General features: G+C 43.8%; 1 protein-coding gene and 1 long non-coding RNA gene across 2 annotated transcripts in view; one reads left to right on the top strand and one right to left on the bottom strand.

Moving 5' to 3' along the window:
• The window catches only part of ttn.2 (titin, tandem duplicate 2), a 228,147-nt gene extending 226,225 nt beyond the window's left edge, over window positions 1-1,922 (top strand). Inside the window, exons 247-248 of the mRNA XM_080290745.1 lie at window positions 63-353; window positions 594-1,922. Coding sequence (XP_080146871.1) covers window positions 63-353; window positions 594-886 — 584 coding nt within the window. The 3' untranslated portion in view covers window positions 887-1,922. The remainder of the gene's footprint in view (window positions 1-62; window positions 354-593) is intronic.
• A 9,036-nt stretch (window positions 1,923-10,958) lies between these two features.
• LOC145421028 (uncharacterized) lies at window positions 10,959-11,898 on the bottom strand. The gene is made up of 2 exons (XR_013902293.1): window positions 11,761-11,898; window positions 10,959-11,205 (listed from the first exon to the last, which is right to left on the bottom strand). It is a non-coding gene; the product is annotated as an uncharacterized LOC145421028 (long non-coding RNA).
• Window positions 11,899-12,815: the final 917 nt, after the last annotated feature.

Raw genomic sequence — 12,815 nt, 5'->3', positions numbered from 1 at the left:
CAGAGCCCTAACATTGAAGTCATTCTTAACAATGACATGTGTGTTATCGTTTCTTCTGCCAGAATCAGTATTGATGAGTCAAAAGGAGTCATCGTCATCCTTGAGTTCATCGGTGATGATGAAGAAAGAAATCCATACAATGGAGGAGTCGTCTGCCTTTTCTTCTACTTCCCAGCAGGCAGTGATGTCATCCATGACGGATTCCCGCTCCTTCAGCAGCATGGCAGCTGAAATGAAGTTTGAGACCATGTCCATGTCCAGCATGTCCTCCGTGTCATCTGAGGCATATGCCATGAGCTCCAGTAGCCTCATGGAGATGGCCTCCCACATGGAGGGATCACTTAGAGCTCTTGGTAAGATCATAAGACTCTTGGTAATCTGTAAAACTGTACTTAGCTTCCTTGCATCCACCAGCAACACAATTATCCTTCTTTTGAAATGAAACCTCATAAAGATGCTGAATTAAGCTCAATTAGCAAAACATGCTTTTTTGTCATAACATTTTTTTGTTTGTGTCTGTTGTGAAATTGTGTGCCTGCCTTACTCTAAATGAAAAAAAGGTTCTTGTTCTGTGCATATATCATGGGTTCCAGGTTCTGCTCCAAGGATTGAAGCTCTGCCAGAGGACATCAGCATTGAGCCTGGCAAAGTCCTGACAGTCGCCTGTGCCTTCTCTGGTGATGCCAGACACATTGAGTGGTCGCACGACGGCAAAAGGATTGAGTTGACTGCTGCCGGACGCTTCCATATTGAGACCACTGAGGACTTGACCACGCTCATTATCACTGGGGTGAAGAAGGAGGATGCTGGAAGCTACACCCTCAAACTGTCAAATGAGCTGGGATCTGATACAGCAACTGTTCACATTAGTATTCGATCGGTGTAAGGAAAAAAAAACAACTCTTCAAAACTTCCCCTTTTTCCTTTTCTCATGCGTTTTTATTTAATCAAGCAAAAGAATCTACTTGATAAAGATCTGGATTTCTGTTCTTGTAAATATGAACTATTTTTGTAACTATCTTGACATTAATTTTTGCCAAACTAGACTAAAGTCTAAAGGTGTTATAAAATGTACCATATTGGATAACTGTGACTTAGGATTTTTGATCCATTATTCTGTGACATGTACATAATGTATATAGCCGAATTTACCGGTTATGGGAAGTGTATGCATTGTTATTTATGACAATAATATTAACTAAAACAAAATGAAACTGTATATGGTTTAACAGGAGAAAGTTCCAACAGGAACGAATACTCTGTTAAACTAAGAAACTAAACTTTGTGCCTCAACGATAAGTTGAAGTCTTAAGATTGCCTCAACAGGTAGAGAGGCTCCCTGTTGATGTTAACTCAATCAGAGACAAAACTATGAATACACTGCTTTAGAGAGCAGTGCATTAGCATTGTGAAAGCAGTGTGAGATCCTGAATGCTGTTTGCATTTACCCTCATGTAAGCAGGATGACTGGACCTCGCACTCCGACTGATTCTGTCGTACTGCTATTTCACTGACGTGCTCAGAGTGCAAGCGGCCTGCACTCCCTGAGCACAAGTGTTTCTTTTATATTTTGTGCTCTGCATCTGGCAAACAACCACTGATGAGACTTTTCACTTGTACCACCAACCTGGCCAATCACTTTAAATAAGAGTCCCTCCTGTGCTTGTTTGCAGAAACAGAGCTGTCTCTCGGAGGTATGCAGTGTGTTTGTGTGCTAGTTTTTAGAAGTTCACCTGTCAGTCAAGGTGGGTGCGGCAAAGCAGATGTATGAAACCACCTACTGCTGCGTTCAACAACAAGTCCCACATGTCGCCCTGCAGTTTAAGGGTTTGATTGAAGTTTGAGTTGTAGTTTTGACTATTTTCGCACCCTCCTTGAGTCTTTCCTCCAGTTATTTCTTTAATAAAGCATGATTATCAGCACTACAGTATGTTTCTGCTGTGGTTATTCGTCACATTAAAACACATCGTTTAACACATTTAGATTTCTATTTTCAGGAATTAACCTGTTATTCAGGGGCAAGTGTCTGAGTTATATGACATGTGGCTCAACAGCACACTGAGTAGGTGGCGAGGTAGGCTGCACGCAATGTGAGAAACAGAAGTGACTCCATCTGTAATTGTGACTTTTTGCTCAGTTTATGTGAGGATTTTTCTAACCATGAGAGCCACAGAAAATTGGGATTGTGGGTAGAACAAAGAACACAAAGAATCTGATCACTTTATAGTGGTTAGGTGAAGGAATCAGCTGAGCTGGCACTCTCTGGTGAGTTCTGGTGGTAAAATATTGACCATTATGTGCTGTGACAACCATGGGTAAATCCAGAGGTTCGAGGGCAATTCTAAGCTGGTGAATTAGTTGTTTGTCCAGACAGTTTTGTTCAGGCCTCAAATTATCATGCCCTATGTTGACAGAATGTTGAATGTGGGGAAGTTTTGACCCTGCCTGCCAGTTTCCCCATCTTTAATTATTGGGATGCAGGCTGGTGGCTAACCACAATATACGCAAATATAATCAGTTCCTCTGATTTTAAGTTAGCTCTCCCCAACTGCTTTGGCTCTTCAGTGTTAGCAGCTGGGGGACTGTAAAAAAACAACAACAACAAAAAGATGAGAAGAATCAACCACTGGAAGCAGAAATGGGGCTATAACTGGAAGTTGGTCGGGACTTGTAGTGTCTTTCCCTATGTATTGGCCAAAATGGCCAAAGTTATAATTTCCTCCAAGCTTTTAGGTTCATCACAGGTTGCCATTTGATCTTTCATGGTATCATTTAAGGTATTTTAAAATGTTCTGCTCTTTAGTTTTAGTTTCCATATTCACTGAGTTACTAGTTCCGTCACTAGCTGGCTAACATAGACTAATGTAAGTCTATTAACTGCAACCACCAACCAGCCAGTCTAGAGAGTTCCACATTCTGTACTGGAACAAAGTTGTGTCTAAAAACTTTAAACACTTCTTAAATCCAGCTTCATAAGTGTTAAATCTATGACAGTTTTGTTTTACAGTGGGGCTCCATGGTGTAAATTAGCATTAATAGGTGTCTACTTTTCATATCTAATTTAAACTGTACCAAAGTGAAAGTGATCTCTCTTTTCATATCAAACAGTGTTCTGTCATAAAGCTTCCAGCCTGTGGAATGTGGATAAACCTCCACTCTTTTGATGAGAGAATGATGGGAGATTAGCTGGATAAGCTAACACTGGTTATGCTTTTAACTAATCAGTTAGGAGATGCACTTTATGTGGAAACAGGGCAAAACAGACATGCCTGTGTCATTATAACAGATAAGTTTTCTCCTGCAGTGTGGAAGAGTTTTCAATAACACCTTTGACACAGAAAGCATTGATGATGTAGAGGAATGTCAAATCCAATCTTTAAATAAATACATGTGGATCAGTTGCAGGCTCAACCACTACCACTTCTCTTTGAAATCTGACCAAATGTGCAAAGTTCAACCAGCTGTTTTGCTAATATATCATGTATTCATTTTTCATTAATATTTTTAATCCCCCTGTTGACAGTTAACCATGTCCCTTAGTCCTCACGACTTACCTATGATTTTTTTGCCTATATTTTAATACCCATCTGTCCACCCATCCACCTATTTTCTTAGGAGCAGAAGCACTTTTGTGATAAAAGATTAATCCTAATGTCCTAACAACCAAATGGAACCTCCCAACAAATATTTTAACACTGTACAATCATCGGGTGGCATTTAAAAAAAATTTCTAGTCCTAGAATTTTGAAAGCCGAACCAAAACTGTGACTATTAGGCCAACATACTGTTGAGGTAACTCTTCAGCATCTGTGAAGGTTCTCAGTCATCCAGGTCATTGTAGTCTGAGCTTGGAAAGAAAAGCATCTGGACTTCTTTAAGTTTCTTGAAGTTCCCCCGTCTAACATCACAATACAAGAAAAGAAGGCCGTTACATCCCTGAGCAAAGACTATAACATCACCATATCAACAAAAAGAAAGTTATCAGTTGCCTACAAGAACTTAAAAAGGATAAAGTCATTGACTGCTCAACATACCATCATCTATACGCTGTATTTTGTAAAATCTTCCAAAGATCCACAGTCCCACTCAGACCCATTGATAGCAGTATAAACTCAGCCACCTACAACATTTCCAAACACCTTGCCACCATCCTAGCGCCCCTTGTGGGGAACACTCCTCATTCTATCACCAACAAGGCCAAGAAAGGACATGCCATTGGAGGAAGTGGAAAGAATGGCTCTTGGCTCTTTCAAAGGGAGAGTACCCAGCTACTGGTACAGATATGTAGACGACACCTGGGTCAAAATCAAGACACAAGAAGTGGAATCCCTCACTGCTCACATCAATGCTGTGGATAAAAACAAAGTTCACCACGGAAGACACAAAGGATAACTGTTTGCTATTCCTGGACTGTGCTGTGCACATTGAGGAGAATGGAAACGTCAACACTGAAGTTTACCAGAAGCCCACACACATGGACCAGTACCACCTCTTTTACTCCCACCACCTTGCATCACTGGGCAGAAAATGTTCCCTCTAAGCCTGAAGGAAAAAAGAAGGAACACACACATGTAAAGGAAACGCTTATCTTAACGGTTATCTTAATTGGGCTTTCATCAAGTCAGCAAAGAGGCACAGAAAAGAAGATCAGACACCAGCGAGGGAGGAAAAGAAAGACAAACGCAACAACATTGTCATCCCCTATGTAGCCGGTGTTCAGAAAAACTCAGGAGAGTTTTCTCCAAGCACGACATCCCAGTTTACTTCAGACCCAGCAACACGCTCAGACACAACCTGGTTCATCCCAAAGACAAAACTCCAAAACACAAACTTAACAATGTGGTGTTTGCTGTACAGTGCAGCGAGGAATGCTCAGACCTCTACATTGGAGAGACCAAACAGCCACTTCACAAGCGCATGGCACAACACAGAAGAGCCACCTCCACAGGACAAGACTCAGCAGTCCATCTGCATCTTAAGGATAAAGGACACTCTTTCGAGGATGCCAATCCAATGTTCACATTTTGGACAGAGAGGACAGATGGTTTGAAAGAGGAGTGAAAGAAGCATCTATGTCCACTGTGGGCGACCATCTTTGAACAGAGGGCGGGGCTTATGACACCAACTGTCTGCGATCTATAATCCAGTTTTTAAATTTCTTTTGTACCAACAACCCCTTTTATAAGGCAACAACATAGAATGGTTAATTTTCGTGGACAACCAGCATGAATCCTCCACTACTCTGAGGATTACCCACAATTCTTTGCCCTTCTTAGTCAATGTAGGGTGACATTTGTGACAGTAGGTGGTGCTATTGTCCCATTTAGTGGGATTAACTTGAACCTTTTTAAACTATGTGTTGCGGGAATTGCTGTCTTGTGTGTGACTGGGTGCAGTAAGGAGTGTATGTAATGTGTGTGTGAGCATGCGCGTGAAGGAAACGCGGGGAGCGAAAGAGGGAAAAGAGAGTGAGAGAGTGTGTCATGGGTAGAGGGCGACCGGGAGCAGCGTTCTAACGGGCTACAGGCTATGCAGTGTGTTTCCGAACTGTGCAGTACTGTTATTAAAGCCTCATCTCTTCAGTACTCTCCGGTGCCTCGGCTGATTTCTGTCTGCCTCACTACTCCACAAAAGTGAAGGGAGTTAACCCCGAAGGAGGACAAACTTCGGCCCTGGAGGAAGCATCTCCCCTCGTGTCTCCCGACCACAGTCAGGGGAGTGACGGCGAGGAATGGTTAACACTGGCGACCACGAAGGGACCCTCTCACGTTGTTAAAGAAGTGGTGAGCACAGAGAAAAACCGACAGGCTAAAGCGACTAACGATAAAGCCGAGTGACTGTAATTACAAGTGTATTAGCCCGCAGCTAAGCTAATTCGCGATGGCCGCTGCTCGCCATTCGGACTTGAGACCAATTACTCCAACCCGTTCATGTCGCTGACCAGTGTCTCCGAGGGTGCCGCGAGCATTAGGGAAGCTAACAGAGACAGAGCTGTGACTAAATGTGAATATATGAACCCATTCCTGTGTGCCGAAAGTTGTGCTAACACGCATGCTAATGGAGAGGGTGTATTCGCGCCGCCCGATGGTCCTGCCCAGCCGCAGTTTTCCCGTACTAATCCCTTCGTTGATGCTGAATGCCGCAGCTACGGCCGTGAGAGAAACACTGGCAGCAGCATGAACTATTATCCAGTCCCTACTCCCCAAATGAAAATCCACTTTCCAGACTCAAACCCATTTTCCTCCGCTCACATGGACAGTTTTGTACACAGCACACCGGCTCAATTTAACGCAATGTTAAATACACCCATGCAATGTATGCCTTCCAGTAGCCTTAATGAAGCCATTAGCTATGGGCAAACCACTGCACAGCATAAACCCCGCTCGAAACCAGGCAAGACCCGCTGTGTGCCCCGTCAGCCCCCATCTGACAGTGAAGAGGACAGTGATCCTAGAGAGAGAGTCCCCACCCTACGTCCGGGCCAATATGACGGCACCACACCGTGGAAGGAATTTCTGCACAGGTTTGAGAGCTGCGCTGAAGCTAACTATTGGTCAGAAAAAACAATGACAACTCAGCTTAAATTCTGCCTAGTTGGAGCAGCAGGGGCCATTAGCCACAGAAATCCCCGCTCATCCAAATGGGATTACCGCCGCCTGGTGGACGAACTGGAAACTGCATATGGCGCTTCTTCTGACCATGCAGCTGCTGTTGCTGTAGAACTGAGGCAGCGAGTGCGTAAACCTGGTGAGGCCCTGCATGTTTTCAGAGATGACATTTATGGGAAAGTGGCTGTTGCATATGGTAATAGAGCAAAGATTGAACAAGACTCTATAGCTGTTGAAGTTTTCACCAATGGGCTGGGTGATGCAGAAATAGTACAGAAGTTGCTAGAGAGGCACCCAGCCACACTCGCCTGTGCATACGAAATAGCCCACCGACACGAAACCACTAAAAGGGCTGCATCTTATGTAACCAGTGCCATGCAGCAAGGAGCCCGTAACGCAGCTGAACGCCGGCCCCGAGCTGCCGTCGTCAGAGAAAAAGACAAAGATGAGACTGTTGCTGAGCATGAGCATGCACCTGCAGCTAGCCCCTCACCGAATCGTTTTGCCCCACACACACCCTCGACAACACCGAACAATCACAGAAACTTTAAAAGGAGTGGGGTTCGCTGCCATAACTGTCAAGGTTGGGGCCATGTCCAAAAGCAGTGCCCTTCCCCTCACAAAACCACCAAGGCCTTAACACTGAACAGTAGCCCTTGGGACAGCCCAAAATCCACTGTACTCCACCTTAAGTGCCAAAGCCAAGAAATGAGTATCCCCATGCGGATCTACGAAGTGGAGGTATGTGCTGTTTTGGACAGTGGAGCCCGGAGGAGCGTGCTGCCGCTGCCCTACTACAACTCCATCCACCCAGACGTGAGACCACCACTACAGCCCTCAGTTGTTGAGACCTTGCTTGGTGTGGGACCTGGGGACGTGCCGGTGTCGGTGAAGCCCAGATACCTGTCAATATCAACAATCGACAGGTGGATGTTGATTTCTTGGTGGCAGATATAGCAGGAAATGAGGTGCTGCTTGGGCATCCCTTCCTCACTCAAGCTGAAGCACGTCTTGATTTCGGCAAATGCCGCATCATCCTTTTCAGTGAAGAGGTGCTCTACTACCAAACCGAAGCCAGTACAAAGTCACACGCAGTGAGAATAGCTAGAACTGTGGTGGTGGAACCGGGGCAAGAGTATATGGTGAAAGGAAACGTGCATCCTGGTGCAGCAGCTCGAGGTGACATGATGCTTAGTCCCACCAAAGGTTTTGTTGAGAAGCACAAAGTACTTATCGCCAGAGTCCTAGTCAACGCACAGCCTTCTAAAGCTGTCCCACTTCGCCTTTTTAACCTTGGCAATAAAGCAGTAACAATTAAGGCGGGATCCATTGCCGGGCTCCTCCAGCCAGCTGACGCCGTGGAACCCTCCATGGTCTCTCCAGCTGCAGACTCTCTGACCAGCCCTCCTGTGGTTCCTCTGCACCTGCAGGAGCTCTATGCCCAGAGCTCCACAGACCTCAATGACTATGAACAGCTCCAACTGAAACGCTTGCTTTGCACTTATGGACATGTGTTTTCTACAGGGCCTGCTGACCTGGGCCGAACCAGCCTGGTGCAGCATGACATCATAACCCGTCCTGGTGCCCCAGTCAAACAAAATCCGCGAAGAATGGCAGGGGAAAAGCAGCAAAATGCTGATCAGCAGATCTACAACAGTCTACAGAGCGGTCTCGCCCAACGCAGCTGCAGCAGCTGGGCCTTGCCCATCGTTATGGTGCGTAAGAAAGATGGGACATACCGTCTCTGCATTGACTACAGGGCTCTCAACGACCGCACCATAACAGACGCCTACCCGCTGCCCCGCATCCAGGACACGCTGGACACACTCTCAACTGCCAGATGGTTCAGCACATTAGACCTCGCATCTGGCTACTGGCAGGTTGAGCTGACGCCTAGAGCACGCAGGGCCGCCACTTTCTGCACTAGGACAGGCCTCTTTGAGTGGAACGTCATGCCATTTGGACTATGCAATGCCCCGGCAACGTTCCAGCGGCTGGTATGCAGTGGGAGACCTGCCTGGTCTACTTAGACGACATCATCGTGCTGGCTAAGGACGTGTCGGGGATGCTGCAACGGCTTGGCCAGGTATTCTATAGACTTCGACAAGCTAACTTGAAACTGAAACCTGCCAAATGCTGCCTCTTTCGCCGCGAAGTTGCTTATCTTGGCCATGTGGTATCGGAGCATGGTGTGGCTACCGACCCCAGCAAAGTTCAAAAGGTTCAGATGTGGCCCACACCTACGTCCATCCAGGAGGTCAGACACTTCATCGGCCTGGCCTCATATTACCGCCGGTTTGTGAAAGATTTTGCCTCTATAGCCGAACCCCTGCACAACCTGACCAAGAAGAATGCACATTTTCAGTGGCATGCTGAGCACCAAGCAGCTTTCGACAAGCTGAAGTGTCGACTCACCTCTGCCCCTGTTCTTGGCTATCCACTTGACCATGGAGAAATGACACTAGACACTGATGCCAGCGACACTGGCATCGGCGCGGTGCTGTCACAGGTGCAACAGGGCGTGGAACGTGTGCTGGGATATGGCAGTCGTAAGCTATCAAGAACTGAACAAAACTACTGCACCACACGACGTGAACTACTAGCCGTCGTGGATTTCACGTCCCATTTTTATGGGCAGAAGTCTGTGCCATCAGAAACTGAATTTGAATAAGTTAAATTTGAAATTGAATTGCTTAGATTGAATCTGAATTGTAACTTGAATAAATGCTTTTGAAAACTGAATTTGAATTAGTCTAATTTGAAATTGAATTTATGGTTTGAAAATGATCATCACTAAATTGAAATTGAATTTTATATTTTGAAAATGAATTGATTTGCTTTGAAACTGCATTTTGTCCTTTAAAAATTCAGCTCTCGAATAATTTCGGTTTCACTTCTCACCATTCAATTTCAGTTCCAAAATTCAGTTTTTTGGAACTTACATCCGGTTCCGGTTCAAGCGCAGATTAATAGAACTACGTTTTACTAGCTGACCGAAAGTGTTACCGACGGGAATCTACAGCGTCTTGAGCTGAATTAAGACTTCAGAAGTCATTCGTCATGTCGAATGACCAGCGGATAAACTCTCAGGTTGGTAATAAATGTATTACATGTATAAGAACAAGCGTCATGTTAACAAATGATAGCCGTAAGGTAACTTTTATGCTTATTTTAGCTGTTAGCTAAAAACGCTAATTTAGCATAGTTTGCCCTGGATTCAGCTTTGACAACAAATATGATCGACTGTTTCTAGTAGCATTCCTAAGTTGTCATCTTAGACCCTCTCAGAGTGCCCCTCTGTATGCTTGCAGAGACCCCTACAGTAGGGAAACATGCAAAACGGTGTCCAAACCTTTGTGTTTTAGCTTTATTTATGTCTTACACAGCATCCCAACTCTTTAGCTAACTTAATAACTTTAGCTAAAGTGAATAGTTAGTCTAATTCATTAGTGCAGCATTACTGGATCACCTCTGTTTGAAGTGGTATAATGTGATATACAAATATCACTGAAACAGCAAACTTTGTAAATAAGCAAACAACACTTCTCATTCTCTAAACGTTTGGCCACAGCTGTAGATTACACTATCAGTACTTGTTCACTCTTGACAATAATTACATTTCTAAATTCTCTTTGTGCATTTACAGGTAAACAATATCTAATATTTTATCTAAATGACTGCTTTGTCTTTGAAAAGGGTGAAGAGCCTGAGGCCGGTGACAGTCCAGTTCTACTCTAAGTACATCCTTACAGTGGCTCACAGGACAAGGCCACATTCCTGTCCTGCCAGAAGAGAAGAGAAACTTCAGAGTCTTCATGCAGTTCAACCACACCTGTCATATTCCATATGACAGGGGTCTCAAACTCCAGTCCTCAAGGGTCAAAGTGTCATGCAACTTTTCCATGCCCTCGAGGACTGGAGTTTGAGACACCTGCCGTATGGTGTTCATGCTGTTTTCCACCCCACAGTTACAGCATGTCTGACTGCCTGTTCAGCATATGCAAAAATATATGATGAGTGCATGTGATGACTAAGGCCTTCCATTACGGTGTTTGTCATCACATGTCACAGACATCTGGATGATCATTTGGAATAAACAAAACTAAAAACTTGTTACTTCATCTTTTATCTTTATTATTATTATTGTTCTTATTTTACATTTTTCATTGTTAGGCATTGGGTTTATTTGTACTAGTCCTTTCCAACTTCTTTCCCTCTTCCATGTTACTGTGTCAGCTTGTCAGCATCTATTTGGGTTTGGAAGTGGAACAGAAAGTAAGGAAATCCAAAGTGCCATTAAAACCAGGAGAGGTTCTTATATTTCAGAAGAAGGGATTAATTAAAAAGAAATGACCTCAATGCCATATTTTATTTAGGAACCCTAGAGAGCACTTTGCAAAATAACACATTCTTATAATTTCACCCTCAGATGAGCCAAGCTACGACTGTCAGGGAAGGTGATGTAGGTACAGAGCATATGAGAGTGGTTAAGTTAATGTCTCTTGTCTAGATGAAGGCACAAGAGGGATCAATGGCAAGGCGTAGAGATTCAGTATCTTCAGTCTTCAGTGGACACTCCATTTCTGGCACAAAACACCTGTAAAAGATGGTCGATTTAGGAGGTGACCCGACAACTTCAGCCTGTCAAACATAGTAATGGAGCAGTATGCTTTAAAAAAAAATCTAATTAAGCATGCACTCAGTACCCTAAGAATTATTATGGTAGTTAAACACTGATAGTTGTATATCATATTATATCACTTCAAACAGAGGTGACCCAGTAATGCTGCACTAATGAATTAGACTAACTATTCACTTTAGCTAAAGTTATTAAGTTAGCTAAAGAGTTGGGATGCTTTGTAAGACATAAATAAAGCTAAAACACAAAAGTTTGGACACCGTTTTGCATGTTTCCCTACTGTAGGGGTCTCTGCAAGCATACAGAGGGGGTACTCTGAGAGGGTCTAAGATGACAACTTAGGAAATCTACTAGAAACAGTCGATCATATTTGTTGTCAAAGCTGAATCCAGGGCAAACTATGCTAAATTAGCGTTTTTAGCTAACAGCTACAATAAGCATAAAAGTTACCTTACGGCTATCATTTGTTAACATGACGCTTGTTCTTATACATGTAATACATTTATTACCAACCTGAGAGTTTATCCGCTGGTCATTCGACATGACGAATGACTTCTGAAGTCTTAATTCAGCTCAAGACGCTGTAGATTCCCGTCAGTAACACTTTCGGTCAGCTAGTAAAACGTAGTTCTATTAATCTGCGCTTGAACCGGAACCGGATGTAAGTTCCAAAAAAACTGAATTTTGGAACTGAAATTGAATTGTAGAACTGAAATTGAATGGTGAAAAGTGAAACTGAAATTATTCGAGAGCTGAATTTTTAAAGGATAAAATGCAGTTTCAAAGCAAATCAATTCATTTTCAAAATATAAAATTCAATTTCAATTTAGTGATGATCATTTTCAAACCATAAATTCAATTTCAAATTAGACTAATTCAAATTCAGTTTTCAAAAGCATTTATTCAAGTTACAATTCAGATTCAATCTAAGCAATTCAAATTAACATTTAACTTATTCAAATTCAGTTTCTGATGGCACAGATTTCTGCCCATACATTTTCGCCAGTACCTCCTTGGACGGCCTTTCAAAGTGCGCACAGACCACAGCAGTCTACGGTGGCTAACAAAAGCCAGAGGGACAATTAGCTCGATGGCTCGAGAAGCTTGCCGAGTACAACTTTGAGATCATCCACCGTCCAGGTCGAGTGCACACCAATGCTGATAGCCTCTCCAGAAGACCCTGTCGCCAGTCCTGTCCATGCAGAGTGCAGGACCCCCCCAAGCATCTTGGGGGGACCAGTCATCAGGCAGTTCAATGCGAGTTGGACTCTGACACCAGCTCCCTGTTGCTGAGTCCGGTGAGGGTGGAGGGACAACCGGCTACTACAGCGGTGTGTCTAGTGGGGGTAAGTCATAACACCACCACACCAGAAAAAAAGACTTTAGACCAAACTGCTCTTACAAAGTCAGACATTTCATGTCAAAACACTCCTATCAACACAGACATCTCAGAACAGACAATTCACACTAGAACAGACATATCACACCAGAACATGTCCACTAATACACACACTGTAAAGCTGACCGAGAAAGTATATGTGGCTAAAACCCTTGATACTGAAGATTCA

The sequence above is a fragment of the Astatotilapia calliptera genome, chromosome 16, assembly GCF_964374335.1.
Source record: "Astatotilapia calliptera chromosome 16, fAstCal68.1, whole genome shotgun sequence".
Lineage (NCBI taxonomy): Eukaryota > Metazoa > Chordata > Actinopteri > Cichliformes > Cichlidae > Astatotilapia > Astatotilapia calliptera.
Note: the sequence above shows the minus strand (reverse complement) of the source record. Positions and strands in the feature narration are given on the sequence as shown.